General features: G+C 44.8%; 1 protein-coding gene across 3 annotated transcripts in view; it reads right to left on the bottom strand.

Moving 5' to 3' along the window:
- The window catches only part of Grb10 (growth factor receptor bound protein 10), a 138,837-nt gene that overhangs the window by 4,883 nt on the left and 111,920 nt on the right, over nucleotides 1-22,034 (bottom strand). For all 3 annotated transcript variants that reach the window (XM_029554173.1, XM_029554175.1, XM_029554174.1), the window contains 9 exons: nucleotides 21,366-21,481; nucleotides 20,395-20,463; nucleotides 18,771-18,908; nucleotides 17,394-17,504; nucleotides 15,045-15,143; nucleotides 7,878-7,955; nucleotides 6,865-6,981; nucleotides 5,936-6,002; nucleotides 5,640-5,727 (listed from right to left, as the gene is read on the bottom strand). In XM_029554173.1, coding sequence (XP_029410033.1) covers nucleotides 5,640-5,727; nucleotides 5,936-6,002; nucleotides 6,865-6,981; nucleotides 7,878-7,955; nucleotides 15,045-15,143; nucleotides 17,394-17,504; nucleotides 18,771-18,908; nucleotides 20,395-20,463; nucleotides 21,366-21,481 — 883 coding nt within the window. The remainder of the gene's footprint in view (nucleotides 1-5,639; nucleotides 5,728-5,935; nucleotides 6,003-6,864; nucleotides 6,982-7,877; nucleotides 7,956-15,044; nucleotides 15,144-17,393; nucleotides 17,505-18,770; nucleotides 18,909-20,394; nucleotides 20,464-21,365; nucleotides 21,482-22,034) is intronic.

Genomic DNA, 22,034 nt, shown 5'->3' with positions numbered 1-22,034 from the left:
TTTAAATTCCCAAATGAACTGCACATATATGCATACTTGCATGTACATACATACACACCTGCTAGACCTGTCTGACAAAAATGAACCTGAAGCCACAGTACTTTGATGCTTGGTACCTGAGTGGCTTTTAGTGGCAACAGCAGACTTAGCACCGAGAAGGTAGTTTAGAAATGTCATTCTCCATTGAAAGGAACCTGGGACCCTTAAAGATATGGCTGAGCTGACATCAGGGCTGAGGTAGGGATACTATAAAGATAAAGCTGTAATGTTTGTATTACAAAGTCAAGAAGTATTCAAAGACTGAAAGGGACATGTCAAAAAGATCAATGGGGCAGCATGGCTAAATTTGGGCATCAAAATAAGTCACAGATACAATGGGTTATAACCCCTGAAATAATAGGACTCCATAAAAACACATAGGCATTAGAAGTAAGCAAATTAATAAGTGAGGGAAAAAAGCTTATATTCAAAGAAAAATTTGAGCACACATGAGTGACAGACTAGAAAAATCCTCACCTGGCTGTTCCAATAGCAGCAAGTGATTAATGAGAAGACCTTCTATGGGCACTAAAGCCAGTGGAAAAGAGTCTCACAAGAAATGGAATATTTACCACTTAAAGTGTCTTATTCTTAATATTTACTTTTTATAAAAGGGAAAACATTAGCTTGATGGTACAGGAACCAGATAGAGACCATCTTCATCCAGTATTCAGACCACCACCATGGGGATGAGCCAAATGGACCACAGAGATGCCAGAGAGGCTCTTCATCCCTTTCCTGCAAGTTCCTGCCCAAAATGTATGAGCCAACTAGCCATGGAACACGGCCCAGAGCAAACCCAGACATAATCCATAAGAACTGGCTTCTGCTCATAACAGCAACTGACTGTGACATCCGTTAGGAAAGACAGAGTATCCAAGATTACGGAATCTTTTCCATCTGTTATAAAGAATGAAATGAGGACTGCTTAAATAAGTGTGTAGAGTAACAACGGCAGTGGTGTCAGCTTCCTGATTTTTATAATGCCACTGTAGTCATATAAGAAGTCCCGATTTTTAGAACTTCCACACAGAAATAACTAGGAATAAAAGGAAATCAATTATTAAAATGACAGAGTGACTGTGCTTTCCTTCCAACAACTGGAGTCTTGGGTGAAGTATATACCAGAGTTCACTGCATTTTTCTTGCAACTTTGAAATAGTGACAAAATAAATTCTGAAAGAGAACAGCCCAGAGAGGCCTACCCAGAATCATGCATGGCCAGGCCCAGATGTGTGTGCTAAGATAGTTCATGTATTAAGAAGGAAGAAAATGTCTCAGAGTCCCAGAGTCAATGATATGAAGAGGAATTGGCTTGAGGCATTGGACCAAACTACTGTCTTAAGCTGTATCTAACCAGCTGCTGAACTGTGATGTTAAAACAAAGCAGTTAACAGGACTGAGTAAGCCACGCTTGAAAGGCAAAACAGATTCATTTACTTCTTAGTTCCTTTAAAACACAACTATCTGTCCTGATTCTTCACAAAGCTCCACACAGTACCTAACTCTATCACCGGCTCTGCATAGTATTTTGCAGGAACTCGTACTCCTCAGAATTTGCACACTTTGGAAAATATCATTTCATGGCTTGGTACGGCCAAGCTTGTGAGGAACAACCCTGTTATGGACCCAAAATCTGCCACATGTTCCTCTTAGATGCAGAATCTAGAATTAACAATATATCTATGTCTGTATCCCTAGCTAACACGTTAAATCAATGAAATAGAAGGGGAACTATTTGGTGGGGGAAGGAAGGCTCTAGTAGGAGTGGGAGGAACCACAGAAGGTCAGGGGCAAATATGAGCAAAGTATAATGATATATATGCATAAAATGCCATGAAGAAGCCCATTATTTTTTGAATAAAAGAAAAAATATCTTGGATGCTGTTAGAACAGGCTTCACTGCAGGGTTGAGCAGATGCACTGGACAGAACATGGTTACTATGTGGCAGAAACCCAGCAGCTTAGTGAGCTTCTGTTCTAAGCAGAGGCAAGACCATTCTAGTCTCAGTCACTTAACCACCTGCTGTTTCCATCTGCAAATAGGGAGCTGGGGGCAAAGGTGAGGGCAAAGGTGAAAGTTTGCCCTGGGCTGGGAGGGGCAGGCTACAGATCATGCTGTTCCCTCCCAGCTGGAGCATAGGACTGACCCCTGGTGACTGTGAGGCTACCCTATGGCTGGGTTTTATCAGCAGCTCCTGGAGGCTGTCCATCTGGGATGACCTTGAATGTGAACCCAGAGGAACATAATGGCTTCTGAGTTAGCAGGGAGCCTAGATTTGCCACTGTCTGGCTTCACAGCCATGATTCTTTATCTGCAAAAGGGGATGACACCCTTTGTGCATGGCCATTTAGAAGACCATGGTTGAGGCACAGATACTGTGCAGTAGTAACATGAGCTGCACAGCTGCTTCGAGTGCAGCCATAACTGGACATTACAGAGATCAGGCAATTTCAATGAGTCACAATTGTGAGAAAAGGTCTAGTAAGGAGTAAGGTTTGTTATGCAGTAGCTGTCTAGGTTAGATAGCTGTGAACAGGACTCAGGAGGAAGAGCAGCAGGAGCCAGGCTGAGTTCTTACTGTGTGGTGAATACAGCCAGGAGTCCACTCACTGAAGACTGAGAGGCCCAGGCGAGCTGCTGCTGATAACTAGTAACGGCACAGCTTCGATAGAACTATTTCAAATACTCATTAATTCTACTAGTTTCACAGAGATGCTGGTGGCCTATTTCAGGATGAGGGAAGTAATGGCCTTCCCTCAAGGTCACATAGGCATACTGGGAGAAGCCCCTGGTTCAGTGTGAAAAACAGAAGAGCTATAGAAACCTTCTTGTACAGGGATACTGCAGGAATTCCAGGCACAGCACCTCACCCTCTGGGAGTAGAAAAGCTTCAAGGCTTGCCAAAGAAATTTCCTTCCAAAAGACAGAAGGGCATGGAGGGCAGACGAAGGGGAGATATGGAGGTGGTGCTAGTGCAAAAGACCCATAGGTCCAGTGTGTGGGGGCAGGAGCCCTGTGGGTTAGCAGAGGGGTAGACAAAGTTACGTTTGATCTTAAGGTCATTCAAGAAAGTTCTGGGTAGGGCTGTGGGCAGGAAGGCAGGGAGCTTAGTGCAGGCTGGTGTGTGTGAGCAAACGTATCTGCCAAAGGGACAGGAAACACTTTCCCAGCATCTGCTATTCCTGCTATCTTTCAAAGTTTCTTTCCATTGTTTCATTCTCTAAATTGGCTCCCCTTCATTTACCACTACAGGGACCAGAAAAAATTAGAAATACATTGATTCACCTTATTTTGCAAACACATTTTCCTGTCAACCTTGGAATTGGGTTGAGCAGTCCCAGTGCCCATGCCCGGCTTGGCCCCACTGTCTGCACTCCCAGTGTGGGATATGAGCTAGACATGAAGATGGAGTCAGTGGGTAACAAAGACTCCAGACTTCCTTGTGTGTAAGAGAACTCAGCGTTTGTGAAGGCCTGGGCTACTTACAAGGCTGACAGGCTAGAAGCTTTGCTGACTGTGATAATACTCCAGAGCAAATTGAAAGACAGGCCTATATAGTTTGCTGGGTGGGGGTGGGGGTGGGGAGCTGATCCACAGTCCCAAAGTTCATGAGACTGAGTTGTAACCCGCAGTGTGGGCTCCTTAGGGTGGCCAGGGTGAGCCTCACCTCAGAATCACCCAGGAAACTTATGAACACAAATGCTCCCCACATATCCCCTGAACCTGAGACAGTCTTGCTGAAGCTCCTTTCAAACACAAATGTTCCTCACATATTCCCTGAACCTGAGATTGCCTGCTTCTCTAGACAAAGATTCACCAGAGACGCCCTGTCACCACCCTTGGGGCAGGAGGGAGGGGCACTCAGTGAGTACAGCACAGATCCTGTGGATCCTGAATGTCTGTCCCCAGAGTGTGACATCATCTCATAGAAGGACCAGTATGATGGCATCCTTAATGAATTCCACAGACAGTACAGTTAACAGCAACACCCCTGGAACATTCCAAAATCCACTTCTTATGGGGCTCAGAGGTGTAAGTGGGTGCAAGATGATAAACACACATTCTTAAAAAATAATACAAAGGGAGATTTCAAATGTTAGATTTTTTTTTCTCCTTAAGACGCCATAAACCTTAGAAACCAGAGAAACATGCTTTATATAGTAGGAGAGGAACCATTTTTGATAGTTTCAAAGAGACCTGTCCTGAATCAAATGAGACCTGTTCTTTTAACAATATCTGGAAGTAATAACTCCAAATGTATCTGGGTCTAAATTAAAACAAAAATAATAATGAGCTAAAGAAAGAAAAAGAGTGAGAGAGAAAATACAGGACAGGGTGTGGGGGAGGAAGCATTGCTGGGGGCCCAGCCCTTCAATATCAAATAGTCATCTATCAATACTTACATTGCCAAGACACTGAAAATATTTAATCTTCATGAATACACACACTTATACAGGGATAAGTAATTCAATGACCAAGAAGTAAAAAAAGAGAACAAGAAGCTAAATTCCTGTACTCTCAAACTTGAATAGGTAGTATCAATGTAAACTCCTAAATTATTTTTGTTTTCCAAAGAGCCCAGGGCTTAGAAGTAGCTCATGGTACACGGCTGGCCTAGCAGGCTAAGGCCTGGCCCATGCTGTTGCTTTGTTCACTAAAACCACCTAAAGCTTGTGGCCTCCAGACACCTTTTTCTACGAGAAAGAGTCAGGGCTCCTAAACTCATTCGTTCATCAAGGTGAACTTTGATCAAGTTGGACTTTGGTAGAATCATTTCTTTGGTCTGTTCTCGTAAGCAGATGTTTGTGCACTACTCCCCAGGAAAAGTCACACAACAGGAGTCAATTTTTCGGAAAGGGGTCCAAAGGCCCGTGTGGGGCACACAGAGCTGCGAGACACTGGACTGAAGATGAAGCAAACACACAGACATTAAGTTCAGACTGATAGTTTAACATAACAGATACACTGGTGCAAGATGGCAGGACATCAGCTCACTGTAAACACTGAGAAAGCTTTTTCAGGAAATCAAATATCTGAGTAGGGAAAGAACTTCAGCTAGTAAATGATAAAGCAGTAACAGGACCAGAAATAACAATTTTGGAAGGTGTAATGAAAGGTTGAGGGCATAAGGATGGGGAGACTCTCAGACGGTGTTCAGAGCTGCTGCTCCACAAACTGCTTCCCTTGAGGCAGCAGAGCACACAGTCTTCTCCCTGAAGGGCTCTCAAGCAAGCCCCCCACCCCAAACCTCTAACATCACTTTCCAGGAAAAAGGTAAGCAAAAGAACTTATGAAAAAAACAAAACAAAACAAAACCCACAAACAACAACAATAACAAAAATGCGTAAGCATTTAGAAAGTGACCTGTTTCGACCAACAACAGATGTGAGGGAAAGAAAGGTGGAAAATAAGGTGGGAAGAACTCTATATTCGGGACAAGATAGGTCAGAATCACTTCTGTCCTTAACTGGGCAAGGCCAGCATATTTTGCCTCTGAGCTGGTTTCTGCAAGGCAGTTTTAGGAGCGAGGCAGAGCATGTGCCTAGCGCAGAGAGACCTCTACAGAGCACAGCTCTTATCCGTGGATTTTCCTTACCCGTCCACGAGACCTTGCTGTTTGATGATCCTGTGAGATTCCTCTCTGGAGATACGGCCATGGAACCAGTGCTGGGTCCTGTGAATCACTGTCGGGGTAGAAGAGAGAGCGGAGAAGAAAACATGGCTTCTCTGCACAGAGCTTCCCCAAGAGCCCAAGAGAACAACTCTGATAAAACTCAGAGCTCAGCTGCAGGGGCATGGTGCACTGTGCCTGAGCCCCTGTAACAATCAGGGAGATATGGAGGGCAGGGCTATTATTTTTATACAACAATATGAGCAACTTGCCACACTTACCTGAATTCAGGGTGGAAGGGTGAAGGGGACTTTGGCTACTCAGGATATTCATCCTTGTGCTTCGCTTCTGCAAAAGAAATGCCCACCTTAGTATCAAAGATGACAGACTTACACACGAAATGACCCACTGCCCAGCCTCAGGATAGGGTGGCTGGGCAGTGTCCCAAGAATTTTAACCCCGATGCTACCGCCTGACAGTTGAAAATAAAGAGCTCATTAGCCACGGTGGCAAAAAACAAAAGCGAATACTTCCTGGTGTATTTCTAGCCAACCCAGCACTAAAAAAGCAAAATGTTTCTCACCCAAAAGACCTACAGTGAAAATCCTGAGAATCTCAGCCGAGACGCACAGGCTATTAGATTAAACTCAGGTCTCAGAACACTGCTCTCCAGAATCCCTGTGCTGCAGACTTTTGCTTTTTCCCACACCACAGCTTAAGGACTGGGGCTGTCTTCCAAGCACAGCCCTAAGCTGGTGTTCTGCATATGGTGTTTAAATTTCAGGAAAACCTGAGATGGGAGGTAGTCTTCCCATCTGCAGAGTCTGGACTTGAGCCTGGTGAGACAACTGTCCCCTGGGGAGTCCGATGCGAACATCTGTGAGTTCCATTCAGTCCTGGCCCCATGCCCTCGACAGACAGCCAATAACAATCTATCAGCAAGAATAGCTCTACCCAACAGTCAAAGAGGACAGAGAGCTCTGCTTCCCCCTTCTGCCCCTTCCGAAGAGTCAGCGGGTGGGGGTGGGGTGATGGGGGTGGTGGAGGGGGTGGAGTGTCTGCTGGCTGACAGTATGCAGGGCTCAGGGAAGACTGTTTCCTGCAGTTACTATGATGCCTTGATCCCACCAACACCCATAGAGACATTCTCCGACGAAAAGCTGGGTGTCTTTGTGTAATCAGTTTCAACCAGATTTAGTTAGTGCCTTACCCGCCAAGCATGGCCCTCTTCTAGGGCAGCACTCTGGGCTTCAGCCGGATTGTCGATCACTCTTCCGGTTTGTCCAGAAAAATCCATTGCAACCAGAGAGTTCTCAGAGACACTGCGCTGCAAATGAAAGACCACAAGTTCCAAAATGCAGGAAAATCAGCCACTGCAGCATGCTGGTGATCCTGGCATGAATGCGTCATAAAGACACCAGGAGGGGCACTAACAGAGCCCAGTTCCCGAGTTCAGCTTGAAAATTAAATGATTAGAGGGGAACTGAAATAAAAATGGCTTGAGGTTTTGTGAAAGAAAGGAAGAAAAAGAAAGAAAGAAATTAAGAGATAAAGGAGGGGGGAGGGAGGAGGGGAGGCTGAGGGAGGAAGAATGAAAGAAAGGTTTCAAATTTCTCACAGGACTTAAGGCTGCAGGGGAGGACCCCTGGCCAGTAGCATTTGTACTGTGTGGCCCTTTACTGCTGTTCTAACCTGTGTTTAAACACAGTCAGGAAATGGGAACGGTAAGGGCCTGAGCTTTATCCTCACTGTAGACTTTGGGGAAGCAAACAGCAGGCTGTTTTGTGGCATTGTTTTCTTCTATGGGAACAGGCACTGAATGCTTTTAAGGTCGTATTTTGAGAGGATGACATACTTCTGCACCTCTGGGAAACAGAGTGCACACATAAAACATACTAGGGATCATTACTCTCTCAATACTCTCTCCAGGAAATGACTACAGCATGAAGGGCAACAATCTCCATGGGTCTAATGGCTTAAAGGAACAAAGCCAAAGATAAGAAAAAGGGCTCCTGAAGAGTTGGAGGTAAAGCCCTTCATGTAGTCCCGGGCAGAGGCAGGATGGGGAGGGGGCCTGTCTTCCTGGAGTCATACTGCAGAGACCACAAAACACTCTCCTGGAAAATGGCCCATGTGGGGTATGCTGAAACAAAGTGCACATAGCACATGGTGATGTGGTGGCTGAAAAGGCCCTTGACTGTGGTGAGTCCTGAGTCTACTTACCACAGGGGTAGAGAAGGGAGACAGCAAGGCCTTCCTCTGCTGAGGGATGCGATAGTTCTGGTACAGAAGCATTCCATACTGAAGGGGAAAGGCCAGAGTCAGTGCCAGTACCCAAGAGCTCCCATGGCCCCAGCCCAGAGTAAACCCCACAGCTGGGAGGGCAATGTTGACACTGAAGAGCTAACAATACCCAGCCAAAGGCCCCCAGGGGCCTAGCACATTCAGCGTGGCGTATGTCTGTCAGTTCTGCCTCAGAATTCCTCTTATCCCGGAGGAGAGGGATGCTGACTGCCCTGGGAATGTTGGGGAGGGGAGCAACACGTATCATAAAGGTAAGATCAAGAATTACCTTTATTGAGTTCTGTATGGGTCAAGTACTGTACTAAGTGGTTTGTTTCATTTGATCCTCTCCGTTTTTATAAGCTATGCCCTACCATTAGCCCCACTTTACAGATAATGGAACTGAAACACAGAGAAATGAAGCAAATGATCCAAGGCCATGGCAAGGAGAATGTTCATAGTCAGTTCCAAAGCCAGTCTCCATAGGACAGAGTCTCCTATGCATTGAACGACCCAAACAACACTCCCCAACTAGTCATTCAAAACACCAACTTTGAAGACTTAAAAAAAAAATAGCCAGGAAGAAGAAATAAAGTTATCAGGGGGATGCATCGTTCTCTTGACCTTGCTTCATGGGATGCAAGCTCTGTTGTATGTAGCTCTTGGTCCTAAAGCACACACTCTTTTCTAAAGTGTAAACATGTACAACATGACAAAATCGGCTGTCATGGTATAATTGTACTCCTGTGAGAGGAGAAGAGAGAGGACAGGTCAGGACAAATATCTGTAGTAAAAATCATGAAACTTCCAACAGTTGAGAAGACACCAAACTACAGATTCAAGAATACATGTCTAAACTCAGAGACATCACTAAAAAATGCTAAAAACAAAACAAAAGCAAAGAGAAAATGTTAAAAGAAAACAAAAACATTATTTCAACAAAGGCACTAGCTGACATTTTTTATTGTAAATGATAGAGACTCAAAAGAGAAGGGAGTGGTGAGCAGGCAGAGAAGAAATAACTGCCAGAACTAGTAAGAAGCTCCTCCATAGCAAAGGCCTGACTACGACAGAGACAGGTCTACACTGAAGGGGCCGCTAAGCCGAGTTCTCCACAGAGAAGAATGCACTTTCAAGAAAAATTAAAGTGCAAATATGTGGGTGAGGAAAATAAAAACAGGCTACGAAACAGCAGCAGCAACATGTCTTCAGGGGCCTCAATGCAGAGAGAATGATTATTCACAGGAACATTTAAATGAGTGGTGAGGGAAATGGAGTAAACCTTTATGTCAGCTTGAATGTGGTGAAAGGATTAAATCACACAGCATTTTAATAAGTTACAAAGATGCATGCTGTGGTGCTAGGGGAACCACCAGAAAATAGTAAATGAATGTATAAGAAATGGGCCAACAGGGAAAACAGAAATGAAAATACTTGATATAAAAGAAAAACTATGCAAACATTAATTAAACAAACAGAGGTAGTGACACTAACATTAGACAAATAAGACTTTAGGGCAAGAAACATCACTGGAGACAATGAAGCAAATTTCACCATGACACAGACTGCTAAACCAGTTAGCTATAAATATGCTAAATATGCCAAACTTCTGAGGACTTGCTAATGCATACACTTAAACTGTTCACACATTAGCATTTATTTGTCTGTATACAAGTCTTCCTCAGTAGCTGTGGAGGGAATTGGTTCCAGGACTCCATGCAAACACTAAAACTGACAGTATGTGCATAGAATCTATGTACATCTTCCTGTGTACTTTAAATCATCTCTAGGTTACTCAGAATATCTACTTTGTAAATGCTGGGAAAAGTTCTTATACTGTATTGTTTAAAGAATGATAAGAAAATGTCTGTACATATTTATGTGTGCACATGTGGAAGCCAGAGATGGGTTTAGGTGTCTTCCTCTGTCACTTTCGGCCTTAGTTTTTCAAAGTCTTTCACTGAACCTGGAGCCTGCCATTTTGGCTAGGTTGGCTGCCCAGCAAGCTGCTGGATCTGCCCTCTTCCTCGTGCTGTGGTTAACAGGTGCATGCTGCCATGCCCAGCCCAGCTTTTTATGTGAATGCTGGGCAACCAAACTTAAGTTCTCATACTTGTATTGACAGTACCCAAGGACCCACTTCCCTAACCCTCAAATATAGCTTTTTAAAAGAATCTTTTCTATCTGTAGTTGGTTGATTCTGAGGATATGAAACCTGAGGATAGGAAAGGTTGCCTATATACACACAAATGTGTGTTCATATGTGGTATGTGCTCATGTGTGTGTGTGTGTGAGGAAGCCAGAAGTTGTTGCTAAGTGTCTTCATTAGTCCTTTTTTTTGTTTAACTTTTGAGATAGGGTCTTTACTTGTAGCCCCAGCTGGCTTTGTAGACCAGGCCGGCCTTGATCTCACAGAGAGATTAAAGTCATGTGCCACCACATCTGGCTATCAGTCATTTTTTGAAACAGGGCCTCCCACTAACCCATTGGTTAAACTGGTTGGCCTATGAACTCTAGGGATCCTCCTTTCTCTGTTTCCCCAGAACTGGGGTTGCAGATGTGTGCTGCCATGCTTGGCTGTTACCGATATGCTAGGGCTTTGAACTCATGACAAGGACTTCATGAACTGAGCCATCTCCCCAACCACAAACATCTGTCTGTCTGTCTGTCTGTCTGTCTGTCTCTGTGTGTGTGTGTGAGTGAATGTGTAAGTAAATGGAGAAGTGCAAGTAATGAGTTGAGCCTGCTCTAGCTCCTGAGAGGTAACCTCTTGAGTAATCAGAATGGCCTGTCTGATATTAGTGTTTAAGTAATAGGTAGGTAAGTTTATTTCTTTATGCAAAGATAACCCAAAGGCTTAGAATCATGGTCAAAGAATGCTTTAGGGAATGCAGCTCCACTTCAGGACTATAAGACAAATTTAGGAGGTGCTTTCTAGCATGGGTGAGCCAGAAGCATGTGGGAAGCACTTCCTGCTTAGGATAGATTTAATGAAAAGGAATCCATTAAGCCCAAGTGGGCTCAGCCTTCTGGGAGCCCTGTGGTTTAATGGGCCCATGTCCCTGGTTCATATGTGACATAGGACATTTATAGGCTCCAGCATCTAGCTGGGCATGTGAGACCGTACTCTTGTCCTTTTGTATCATGGGGGGCTGGCAACAATCCATGTGGTGGCTGCTTTGCCTGACAAGTTCCAGCAAGCCAAGGGTGGGAGCAAGTCTTTGCTGTCACAAGCCACTGAAATTGGGGGATTTTTGTTTGCTAATTTGTAATAATCTAATATACCACATTGTTTGAGCATGTCTTTTCTGTTTGTCCTATTGGGCAGTTATAGATTTTGCCTTGAAAGGGAAAAGAATTCTGCTATGAAAATCTTTGAGAATCACTAGATTTGAAAGATTACCTCACAGGGAAAGAGTACAAGGAAAAGTCCTAAATCCACAATGCTTCCATTTCAGATTTGACAAATTTTGGAGAGAAAGGGAGAAAGGAAAAAAAAAAAAGCGCCAACTGCCTTAAGGTTTGTCAACTGATTTGCCAAGTTGGATAATTAACAGAGACACAAAAATTAACTCAAAGCTTCTACTTGGTATCCACAATATTTTATAAAACAAAGAGTATTTTAACTACAACAGGTAAGATGGCCACAATCTCAGACTGAAGGATTAAAAAGGTAAATACATCATCATCACAAACACAACTGGCTTCAGGTCAAACTTTTCAAACTGGCCTTGCCTGTTTCATTTTTGCCATGAACTGGAGATCAATTCCTTTCAGTGACTCACTTGTTCAACAGGATTTTCTGTGTGGAACCTCAGTCTAAGTCTGGGCATTAAAGGTATGCATGTGAGTGGGAGTGTGTGTGCACATGAAAACACATGAGCCACCCAAGTCATCCTGTGATTGCCATCTTGGGCACACTTGGGCTCCACCGGACCCTTGCCCTCTTTACACCTCAGCATCTGGAGGCCTGGGACTTGACATGGAGCATGTACTGAACAGGCACTTTGCAGAGTGAGCCATGTGTCTGTGTTCTGCTCAGTCTTCAGGTTGCTGAGATGACACTGCTCCCCACATGCCGCTTCACAGCCACACTGAGCTTCCTTTGTTTGCCACAGGCTTTCACTACCATCTCAGGGCTCTTGTAGAGGCTGCTCCCTGGGCGTCTGGGTGGTCTGCTGTCTTGTGGAACATGAACCTAACTGCCTTTTCTGGGTGGGGTAATCTAAAACCAAAGCAACCACAATGGCAGGCTCTTGTGCAGACGCAGCAAGACCTCCTTTTACGGGCGTGGGGTGGTGGTGGTGGTGGTGGTGGTGGTGGTGGTGGAATTCTATGTCAGTTTCAGAAACTTTTAGAAAAGGGGTGAGAACAGGAGAAATAGGTGCTAATACTTCTGGCACAGCCCCAAGTGCGTCTAAGAAATGACTCAACAATATAATAGGCAGGGGTAAAGAACAAAATCCACGTGCTAAACTCAGGAAGTCTGTATCGCTGACTACAGCAGTACTAGGTTTCTTATACATGGGCCTAAGCCATTAGGCTTTTTCACTTTTTTAAAGGAAAAAAACCTGGGCAAGCACTTAAAATGTTAAGACAGTCCTTCATTAATTTTTAAAACAAGGTTTTCCTTCCCCAAAGCCCTATGGTTGTAGGGTGATGTAAATTTCCACTTCAACTCTTCTGGCACCATGTCCACTAACCAGAAACAGTAATATGACAGTCTTAGAGACGGTAGAAGGTGACTCTTCATGAAGACTCAGGATTCTAGGGTGTCCATGTTCATACATGTAATAAAACAAGGAACTTTCCATGTGTTCTTGCTACCTCCAGATGACACAGATCTGCTTTTAGCAGAGAGAAGTGTCTGAGCGAGTCAAGAACCTCTTGTTACACACTACAGACCAAAACCTTCATGTTTAGCATGAGAAGACACAACTTGATATTTTATCTGTGCTGCTGGGATACTGTGCAGGCCCAAGGGGAGCCTGCAATCTGTTGTCGAAAATCCTCACTTAGTGATTTTCTCCAGTGGACCAAGGGAGACGTTGGCATTTCCATGACACGCAGCAGCCACCAGGAAGTGTGGCACCAAGAAGGGAGAGGGTGGATGCGCTTGCTGATACGGGTATGTAATTCTAGCTGAGGGGAAGCTGAGGCAGGAGGATCACAAATTCAAGGCCTGCTTCGGTTACAGAGTGAGTTTAAGAGGGCTGGGATATAGCTCAGTGGTATAGTGCTTGCCTAGCATGGGCTCAATCCCTAGTTCTGCAAAAGATAGACCGACGGACAGACAGACAGATGCACAGACTGATGGATGTATGGACACACACATACAAAGCCAGAGACACAAGTGTAAACTGGCATTCTGTGAGCCTCTACAATTTTCTGAGGGCCCAGAAATCCCTGTCTTCAATTGAGGGAGAGCAAAGTGGAAAGAAACATGGTAACGTATGGTAAGGAATGACAGAGCTATATATACATCTCTCAGAGCCTGCTTGGGAATGACCAATGACTCTGGGGTACAAGGAGTTAGGACTGAGACAGAAAAATTCTACTGTAAGCTCCCTGGAGACTGGCTTCTCTGAAGACTAGCCTGGGTGTGGCCCAGCCTTCTGTAAGAGCCATGCTTCAAGACGTTTCCTGAAACCTGTGGAATCTGTGCATCACTGGATCATATGACACCCGCAAAGTGGCTGGGACACTAGAATTCTGTTCCGAGCACTTGAGAGGCTGAGGCAGGGGGATCTCAAGTTTGAGGCCAGCACAGGCCACATAGAGACCCTGTATCAAAACATAACAGAACAACATAACAAAATAAAACAGTAAGTGAACATGCAATTGCCAGGGCTCTCAGGGAGCACAGAAAAGCACAGTACTTAGGAAGTGAGCTCAGGAGCCTGAATACCCCTCTCAACCTGCCTCTGCCGCAATCCAGCGGCCACACCTGCAGCCTCAGTTGTCACCTGTGAAAGAGAGATCAGGATACATGGGCACAAAGCTGCTAGGAGGGAAGATGGAGTTTGGGTGTAGAGGACAAATGTTCACAACAGGCGTGTTGTCATGTTAGCATTAATACTATGCAGCATCTCAGGATCTGCACTAAGGACAAAGCAAATCAGTGTCACCGTCAGTTCCCGTGATGAATCAGGTTACGGTTTTCACTCATGGTACAGTGGCTAAGAACTGGAACCTGCTAGCTGGATTTACAATGGACCACCCTGCCTAATAAAATGTATCATTTTACAGGGCATACTACCATTTTTCCATTTCCTTTTAAAAAATAAACTGTTCATTTGTGTACACACACACACACACACACACACACACACACACACACACCCCAAACATACAGAAGTCTAAAGGTTTGTCTGTGGCCTCTGTCCAAACTGGCACTTATTTGTTTCCTAGTAACCTTTCTTTTCCTTGCATAACAAAGTCAAATACAGACTTTGATTTTGTCTGCTGCTCCCCCACAAAAATATAGGACATTCTAATACTGTTATATACTGTTTTATAATTAACAGTTTTTCTAGCACAGAACAGATATCAATTTCTCTCTCCCTCTCCCTCTCCCTCTCTCTCTCATGTGTGCATGTGTGCTCGCTTTCTCTCTTGGAGAAAGGGTCTCTTTATGTAGTTCAAGCTGGCCTTGAACTCATAATCTTCCTGTCTTCACCTCCAATTGCTGGGATTCTAGTCATGTGTATCACACTTGGAAATCTCATTATTTTAATACCTACAGAGTATTTCTCTCATGGCTGGCTGGCATCCTAACGATAGTCTTAGAAATGAGAGTAGTCTACTGCTGGGGAAATTCCTCACCCTTTGATGCTCAGGGGACATGTGTAATTCTAGAGGCACTTTTAGATGTCTTCACTGGTTGGACAGCTTTTAGAAAAAGACCAGTGATGCTGCTAAATGTCCTATAATGTACAGGGCTCCCCTATATCCAACCTGAACATTCCTGAGATCTTATCTAGAAGGATGTACGTCTACAATTGATTAATCAGTTCTGACTGAACAGTGGAAACATCGTGATGTGTTCGTGCCAAGACAGAGCCACATCCAGTTGAGAAGTGGCCACCGCAGCCTCCAGATATGTACCTTGAGGAGTCTGAACGCAGTCATCCAGCATGCTCGGCTTTGTTCGTCCTCAGCGCAGAGCAGGCGCAGCTCCTTAGCCTCATTTCTCACTTTGTTTGGCTACAGGAGAAAAGACAATCTCATCAGGCAATCGTGAGTAAATACACACACACACCAAATGTTAGAGAGGGCTGCACTTCCCTCAAACCAAGGTAGTCGGTAGGATGGCACCCAAGCAGAGAGCAAAGCAAGCGGTACATTTGTCCCTTGTAGAGTTTGTCCACCTACATGCTTGACAAGTCTGTACTAAGGACTAGCCATAGACTAATTCCAACCTAGCTTCAGTTCTTATCCCTTAGCTGAAAAAGACTCCCTCTGATTAGGGATTTCAGAGGAGCCACACACAGTAAAACCAATCCTCACAAGGGCTAAACATGGTAAGCACACAGCACAGAGGAAGCGGTCTAGTGCTGTGGTGGGAACACTGGCATTCATGAGGACAGCTGCCTCCTGGTTACAGAAAGACCTTCAAAAAGTCACCTGAGACAGCCCCAGGGTAAGGGGCCCTGGGGGCAGGGGCTAGCTGGCAGAAGGGAGAGCCTCTGAGGCTCCTGGAGGGTCTGGAGGGTCAGGTGGCTTCAAGGCCGGCTACAAATCTAGACCAATGACAGCACTGAGAAGGGGGCTGAGGTGTTGCTGAGGACACAAGGGATGTCGGGGCAGGTCACAGTTCCTGTAGCCATGGAGAACAGACAGATGTACCTAGCAGAGGTAGAGGACCACGTGGCAAGTGAGGAGGCTGTCACAGGGGTACCTGACCCAGGGCTTCCATGTGAACCCTCTACTCCAACTCAAAAACAGTGCTGGTGGAGAAGCAAAGACTTGGCTGGAGGGGTGAGGGGCCACCAGGCACTTTGGAAGAAGTGTGGGCTGGAGAGAAAGAATGGGTACTGGCTGCCCAGCTCCACCTCCAGCCTTCCCAGTTACAGGAGTCTCCTCTTAATCCCCAGTGGATGCCTAAAACCATAGGCAGTATAAATAGCCCTATAAGCAAGTACTTACCAATCACCAATCAGATTTACAGTGTGGTGAGGTAGGACAGACACATTTTGTTTTTAAATTTTTCAGATACAAGATTCATTATTAACATCCATCTTAGCAACCTTAGTATAGGATTTTTTTTTTCTTTCCTTATGAGTTTCAGAGCTTACACTGTCTTAGTTGAATCACTGTAACACCACAGTGCTCACTCTGGTAACAAAGATGACTACTAAGTGACTAATGGGCCTGTAGGGTACACAGAGTGGATACCCTGGACAAAGGCAAGATTCATGACCCAGGCAAGGTAGAGAAGGGCAGTGTGAGGTTTCATAACAGTACTCAGAACATCATTCAATTTAAAGCTAATAAACTGATTATTTTTGGAATTTTCCATCTAGTATTTTTAGAGCGCAGTTGACTATGGGTAACTGAAACCACTGAAATAAAACTGAGGCTAAGAACTGCTACTGTGCTTGTGACCAAAAGAGGATTCAGTGAGCCAGATGTAAGAAGCTACTGTAGGATGGAATTTTCTCTGTTGCAGGCCAAGGAAGGGCTCTGGGTTCCCCTCAGGATGGGACAGGGGCTTTGGCTGATGAGCCAGCATACCAGCATGAGCTCCGAACACAACTACTCACTGGCTCCTTTGACACAGGCAAGGAGGCCGACTTAGTTCCCACCTCAAAAGCCTCCATGAAGATTAAATACGATAGTGGTATTAAATCGTTAGACAGTTGTGCACAGTAAGTGTTCGGAAGACAGCTACTGCTGTGCTTATCAATCCTGCCACAAATTCACCATGGGGAGAACATGGCTTTGTGTGCCCACAAGTAGGCATGGACATGTACAGCTGTGTACACAAATACATCCATGTGCATATGCTCTCACACACATTATCTGTGTGTGCATATAACTGTACATCCTTATATACACATGCAAAGAAGGTACACAGCGCTGTAGACAGTCCTAAGTGTCCTCATGACCAGAGGCCCTCACAGATAGTGCCAATTCATTCAGTCACTAGAAACTATTAGGGGTCAGGTCCCCTCCTTTAACCAGTTTTTTCCTCCCCTTACTGTTACCAGGCAATAGCTGCAGTCTAGCCCAGAAGTCAACAGCTGCCTGGCCTTAAGCCACTGAGTTCACTACTGGCATTACCTATCTTTCCATGAGCACTTGGGCTACTCAAGGACCACTATATCATAAGCACACAGTAAGGCCAGTGTGAAATGGTTTCAACACAAAAGGACCCATAAGCAAGTACTGGGTGAGAGAACATGCCTGGGCTGTAGCTCCCAGCCCCAGCCCACGAGCAGCGTCCTGGGGTACCTTGATGCACAGCCCATGGTCGGTGGGTGCATTGTACTGCTTCTTCCCGGCGATCAGGGAGAAGATGTTACTTTCCTCCAAGTCAGCCAGTAGCTGCAGGTGTCTGGGTTCCTGTAGGATAGAAGCCAGGTGAAGTATGGGGTCACATTTGCCAGTGCAGCCTAGAACATGCCTTTGTGCACAATCACAGGGACAGTCTGGGTACACCCCCATGCACTTCCTCTCTGGCACTTTAGAGGTCATAACTACAGTGTGAAAAAAGTACTGAATCAAAGCCAAATCCACCCAGCACTACCCCAAAACCCCACTTCTCAAATTCTCAGATATCAAGTGCTGAGTCAAAGCCCTATGACCAGATTATCACAAAAAAAAAATCCAGGGCAGAGTCTATTAGTCTGAAGTCTCTGTTAAGAGTGCTCCTCCCCACTTCTGGATACTCTATGCTTGCAGCCCTCTGCTACCTGCACTTCTCCACTGACAGCATGTTCCACCTCGTCCTGAGTACTCCACCTAAGCCCTGTTGCCTGCTTGAGCCCAATGAGAGCTATTGGGGCCTTAGCAGATCTGGGTATGAGAATAGGAGCCTGGAGTTCCCCTTTCTGGCCCTGAAGCAGGTCAGGCCCCTCGCTGAAGATGATGTCCTTTCTCTTAGCTTACAACTCCACCAGCTAGTTGTTGACAACCCAAAGCTGCACTAGGTTGGCCTGGCGCTTAGGACCCTTGCTGGAGGGCCCACTAGCTCCCCTACTTCCTGATACAAGCAAAAGAGGAGACCACAGTTATTCAAAGATAAGGGCCTGGCCAAGGTGGGCTGGACAGAGCTCACTGCATATATGTGGCTGGACAGAGCCACAAGTAAAGAATATGCCCAAGTGTGCCAGGAGTGCACAAGAGATATTGGGTGAGGTCACAGTATGCGCAGCTTACTTTTGAGGTGTGGAGCTACTTTGCATCTTTTAGCTCTCCCCACTAGGTACACACATGAACCTGTGAATGACTACATAGAATTCCCATAATAACACAAGCTAAATGTGTCAGCTGTGTGTTATAATAGAGCTACTGATACAAGACAATAATCCAGTAGCCATCCCATGACCAGCTGGGATCCAAATTCCAAATTATTAAAACCAAGAATGTACACGCAATGACTGAAGCAGCTCAGAGAGTTGGCACTCAGCTCACAGTAGGGAACTAGACTGGGCATCCCAGGGATACAGGACTGATGTGATGTGGAGATTCCTAGCTGTGTACCACCACCCAGCTTCTAAAGTGTATCACCAGTACACTGGTACCACTGAGTTTAGCTGTTATACAAGTTGCTAATTAATGAATTAATGGGGGTATAATCAGTGCTGAAAGTGGAGGTTTAAAACCTACCTTTGAAGTTCCCTTTGTGGAGTAGTACAGGCCAGATCTGCGCAGACACACATACAGCTTCTTCCAAGACTTTCTCCCTAGCTCCTTCACATGCAGAAACCCTTGAATCTCAGGACAGCTGCTGGAGTTCAGAAAATTCTAAGGAGGAGAACATTTTAGAAATCAGGTAATGTTCATATGACTAACGCAGTTATGTTATTACATACAGCTGACATTTCCTGAAGGGTTAAAACGCTTTTTTGGGATCAGGCAGAATTTTCTTCTTTCAAATGTCTTAAAATTCCATCAAAATCGGTCATGTACAAAACACATTTAGTATTGAAGCAGAGATGAGCAAATGACCCTAACAGTGGTGCAGACATGCCACAACATTACTCATAAGAGAACATTAAGGATCTTGTGCCTAATTCAAAATCTCCAATAAATATCTCATCTGGTCACCAGAGTTAAGGTCCACAGCAACAAGTGCCAAGAGCAACTGACTAGGGGCACCTGGGAATAAAAAGCAGGGTACCCGGCCTACTGTGAACACTTCCAAAGTAGAGATGTAAAAGGTGTCTGTCTGCATATCAAGTGCCTGGGACACCATGGTGACAGCTCACTGCCCTAGCTAACTCCCTTTACAGGCAGCCTTAGAAGTAAAGGTTCTTTTCTAAAAGGAGCCAAGCAAGTAAGCAACCCAGCTAGCCCACACTTTTATGGAAAAGGGAAGCTGTGAACCATGTCACAAGCAGAGCTGGGGAAGTGACATTAGTGGGTGTTCTGCCCTAGATGGTGAGCAGACCTCACCAGCAGGCAGCTCTTGGGCACTGGGGTCCAATCCTCTTAGCATCTCAAGGGATCACACCCTCACATAGCACACAAATCCTCTACTAGTCAAAGTACTTGAAGAGAAATGTGTATTTCACTGACTTTGTGTATGGACAGTGACAATCGAGCCTTCCCTTTCAGATGGTGGGAAGAGACCTGGTCATCAACAAGTAGGAAAGAAGGGCCTGTGGGCAAGATGTGGAAGGAACTGGATTTAGTCTTGTGTGTTACCACTAGACGTGGTTGCTTTCCTTAGAGACTAGACTTTTCTCACCTGGCACACTGCACTCAGACACATGCTTTGGGGTAGCAATGACACCATTTTCCAGCCTTAAGCAGAATATGGCTCTGTATGATGCCCAGAGGCCCTGGTGGGCAGGCTTTCTTGGGACTGGTTTTAGCAAGAATAAGTAGGTTTCCTTATTCTTAATGTACAATAAGTACTTTAAAAAGGACTCTATGGCTACTCAGCCACTTTTGACTATGATGAAAGCTCAGTATGTCTGTAGATATTTCCAAGCAGTTGGCTAGTGTCCTGTCCTGGGGGACCTATGCTCAGAGTGAGACTTGGGCATTATCCTCTTGCCCTCCCAGCCACACCCGGCAATGGCATTACTAGACTGCTTCCATGTCCAGTTCATCACATAAGCACTGTTTTACTTTGATTTCCCACATGCACATGTATTTCTAGTTACTCTAAACATGCAGCCAGGGTTAATGTGATTAAGGACATATTATAAGGCCACTGTAACAGTTCTAAGAGGACTTTTATCCAGAAACTGATCTCAGCAAGAATTCTATTTTTGTACAGTACCTGCAGAAGCTGGCTCTGACTGCCGTTGGACTGGTGGCACCAAGTAACCATCTGCTCTGGGAAGAAGTTCTAAGGGATAGGGAAAAACCAGCATGTTATAGATTGGCATTAAAGTGGAAAAAAAGCATATTTCTATGTCAATACTGAAAAGTTCTATATGCATGATCACGAATATTTGTATTTAAATAATAGTCCTTTTTATTCTTTTATCAATCCTACTTCAAAAGGCTGTACTCAGTTTCCTTATGTGGTAGACTCAAGCTTAGAATATCAACTACATTTAAAGCAGAACTCAAGTCTCATGGCATGTGCCATGAAAAAGGGCTGACAGGGTCACAATCTGGTGAAGATGCATCACGTGAGATGAAGTATTCCTGGGCTGGGAATGCAGCTCAGCACGCTTGCCTGGCTCATCTAACCCAGTAAGAAAACATAATCAAAAAAGAAATACTCAACAAGGTGAGAGACCTGCTGTGCTGCATTACTTGGAACCTATCAAACTCCTGTGAAATTATCAGAGCTGCCTGCTTGTCTGCCCCATGATTCAGGACAAGAGCAGATGCTGGAAGTCACGACAATGACACCCCCTTTCCTTCTATGTCACAGGACAAGCAACTTCTCCAAAGCAGAAACGGAAAGTCAGGGAGTTGATGTCGGCATGCCTATCACTGACTAGTGTTCATTCTTCAACATGTAATTGTGATAAGAGCTGCTATTTGCAAAGAATAATGAGTATTTCTCCTGTTGAATATTTGACCCATTTATTCCAATTTAACTGTGTGCTTTCAGTTAACTGAAAGATCCCAGGTTTTCCTCTCTTCCTTGACTAAACATCCTTTCCACTGTGGCCTCCTTTACCAGTCTCAACGATGTTTAGCTAAGATTGGGTTGATAAGCAGATACTATTCAACCCAAGTATAAATTCAAAAATTTCCAGAGTCCCACTCCAACCCCCCAAAGAGAAGACTCACCATAGGATTCTTGAAAAACTCATATTTCGCATAATTCTTCCTGAATAAAAATTTACTTTCACTTCCCATGGTGCCCTCCACCTGGACCACAATCTCATGGTCTTCCAAGCACCTTTCTGCAGGGGAAAGCTAGTGTGAGATGAGACAGGCAGGAACCACAGGACCATTTTACAAGTCACAAAACCTGGCTGACTTTCTCTGAGAAAGAAGATGAGTTTAGTGACTACACTAAAGTCTTTCTTTAATATACCAGTATCTAAAAGAGGTCTTAAAATACAACAAAATGCTAAATTCAGGTCATTACTGACATGTATGTATTTCTTACATCTGGCATCAACACAACATTAGGGATAACACAAATTAATTTTTTTACTTAAATTACAAAATTTCAACTCTTGCAGTGAACAGACTATCACAACTGGAAAAATATTCAAAGACAAAAGAAAGGTAGGACGTCCCTGAGCAAAGACTTGTGAGAGGCAGGGTGGGCACAAGGAGAGGGTGGAGGAGTGTGACCTGGGCAGCTGTGGATTACCTGCAGCTTGGCAGCTTGCACCTGCCTTAGGGAACACAAAAGGAGAAGTGGACAGGGCACTGTAAATAATGGGATATACTCATCCTTCACACTCAGCCAGCCAGTCAGCACCAGCCACATTATGGGTTATATTC

This window comes from Nannospalax galili, unplaced genomic scaffold (assembly GCF_000622305.1).
Source record: "Nannospalax galili isolate Female #2095 unplaced genomic scaffold, S.galili_v1.0 scaffold304, whole genome shotgun sequence".
Lineage (NCBI taxonomy): Eukaryota > Metazoa > Chordata > Mammalia > Rodentia > Spalacidae > Nannospalax > Nannospalax galili.
Note: the sequence above shows the minus strand (reverse complement) of the source record. Positions and strands in the feature narration are given on the sequence as shown.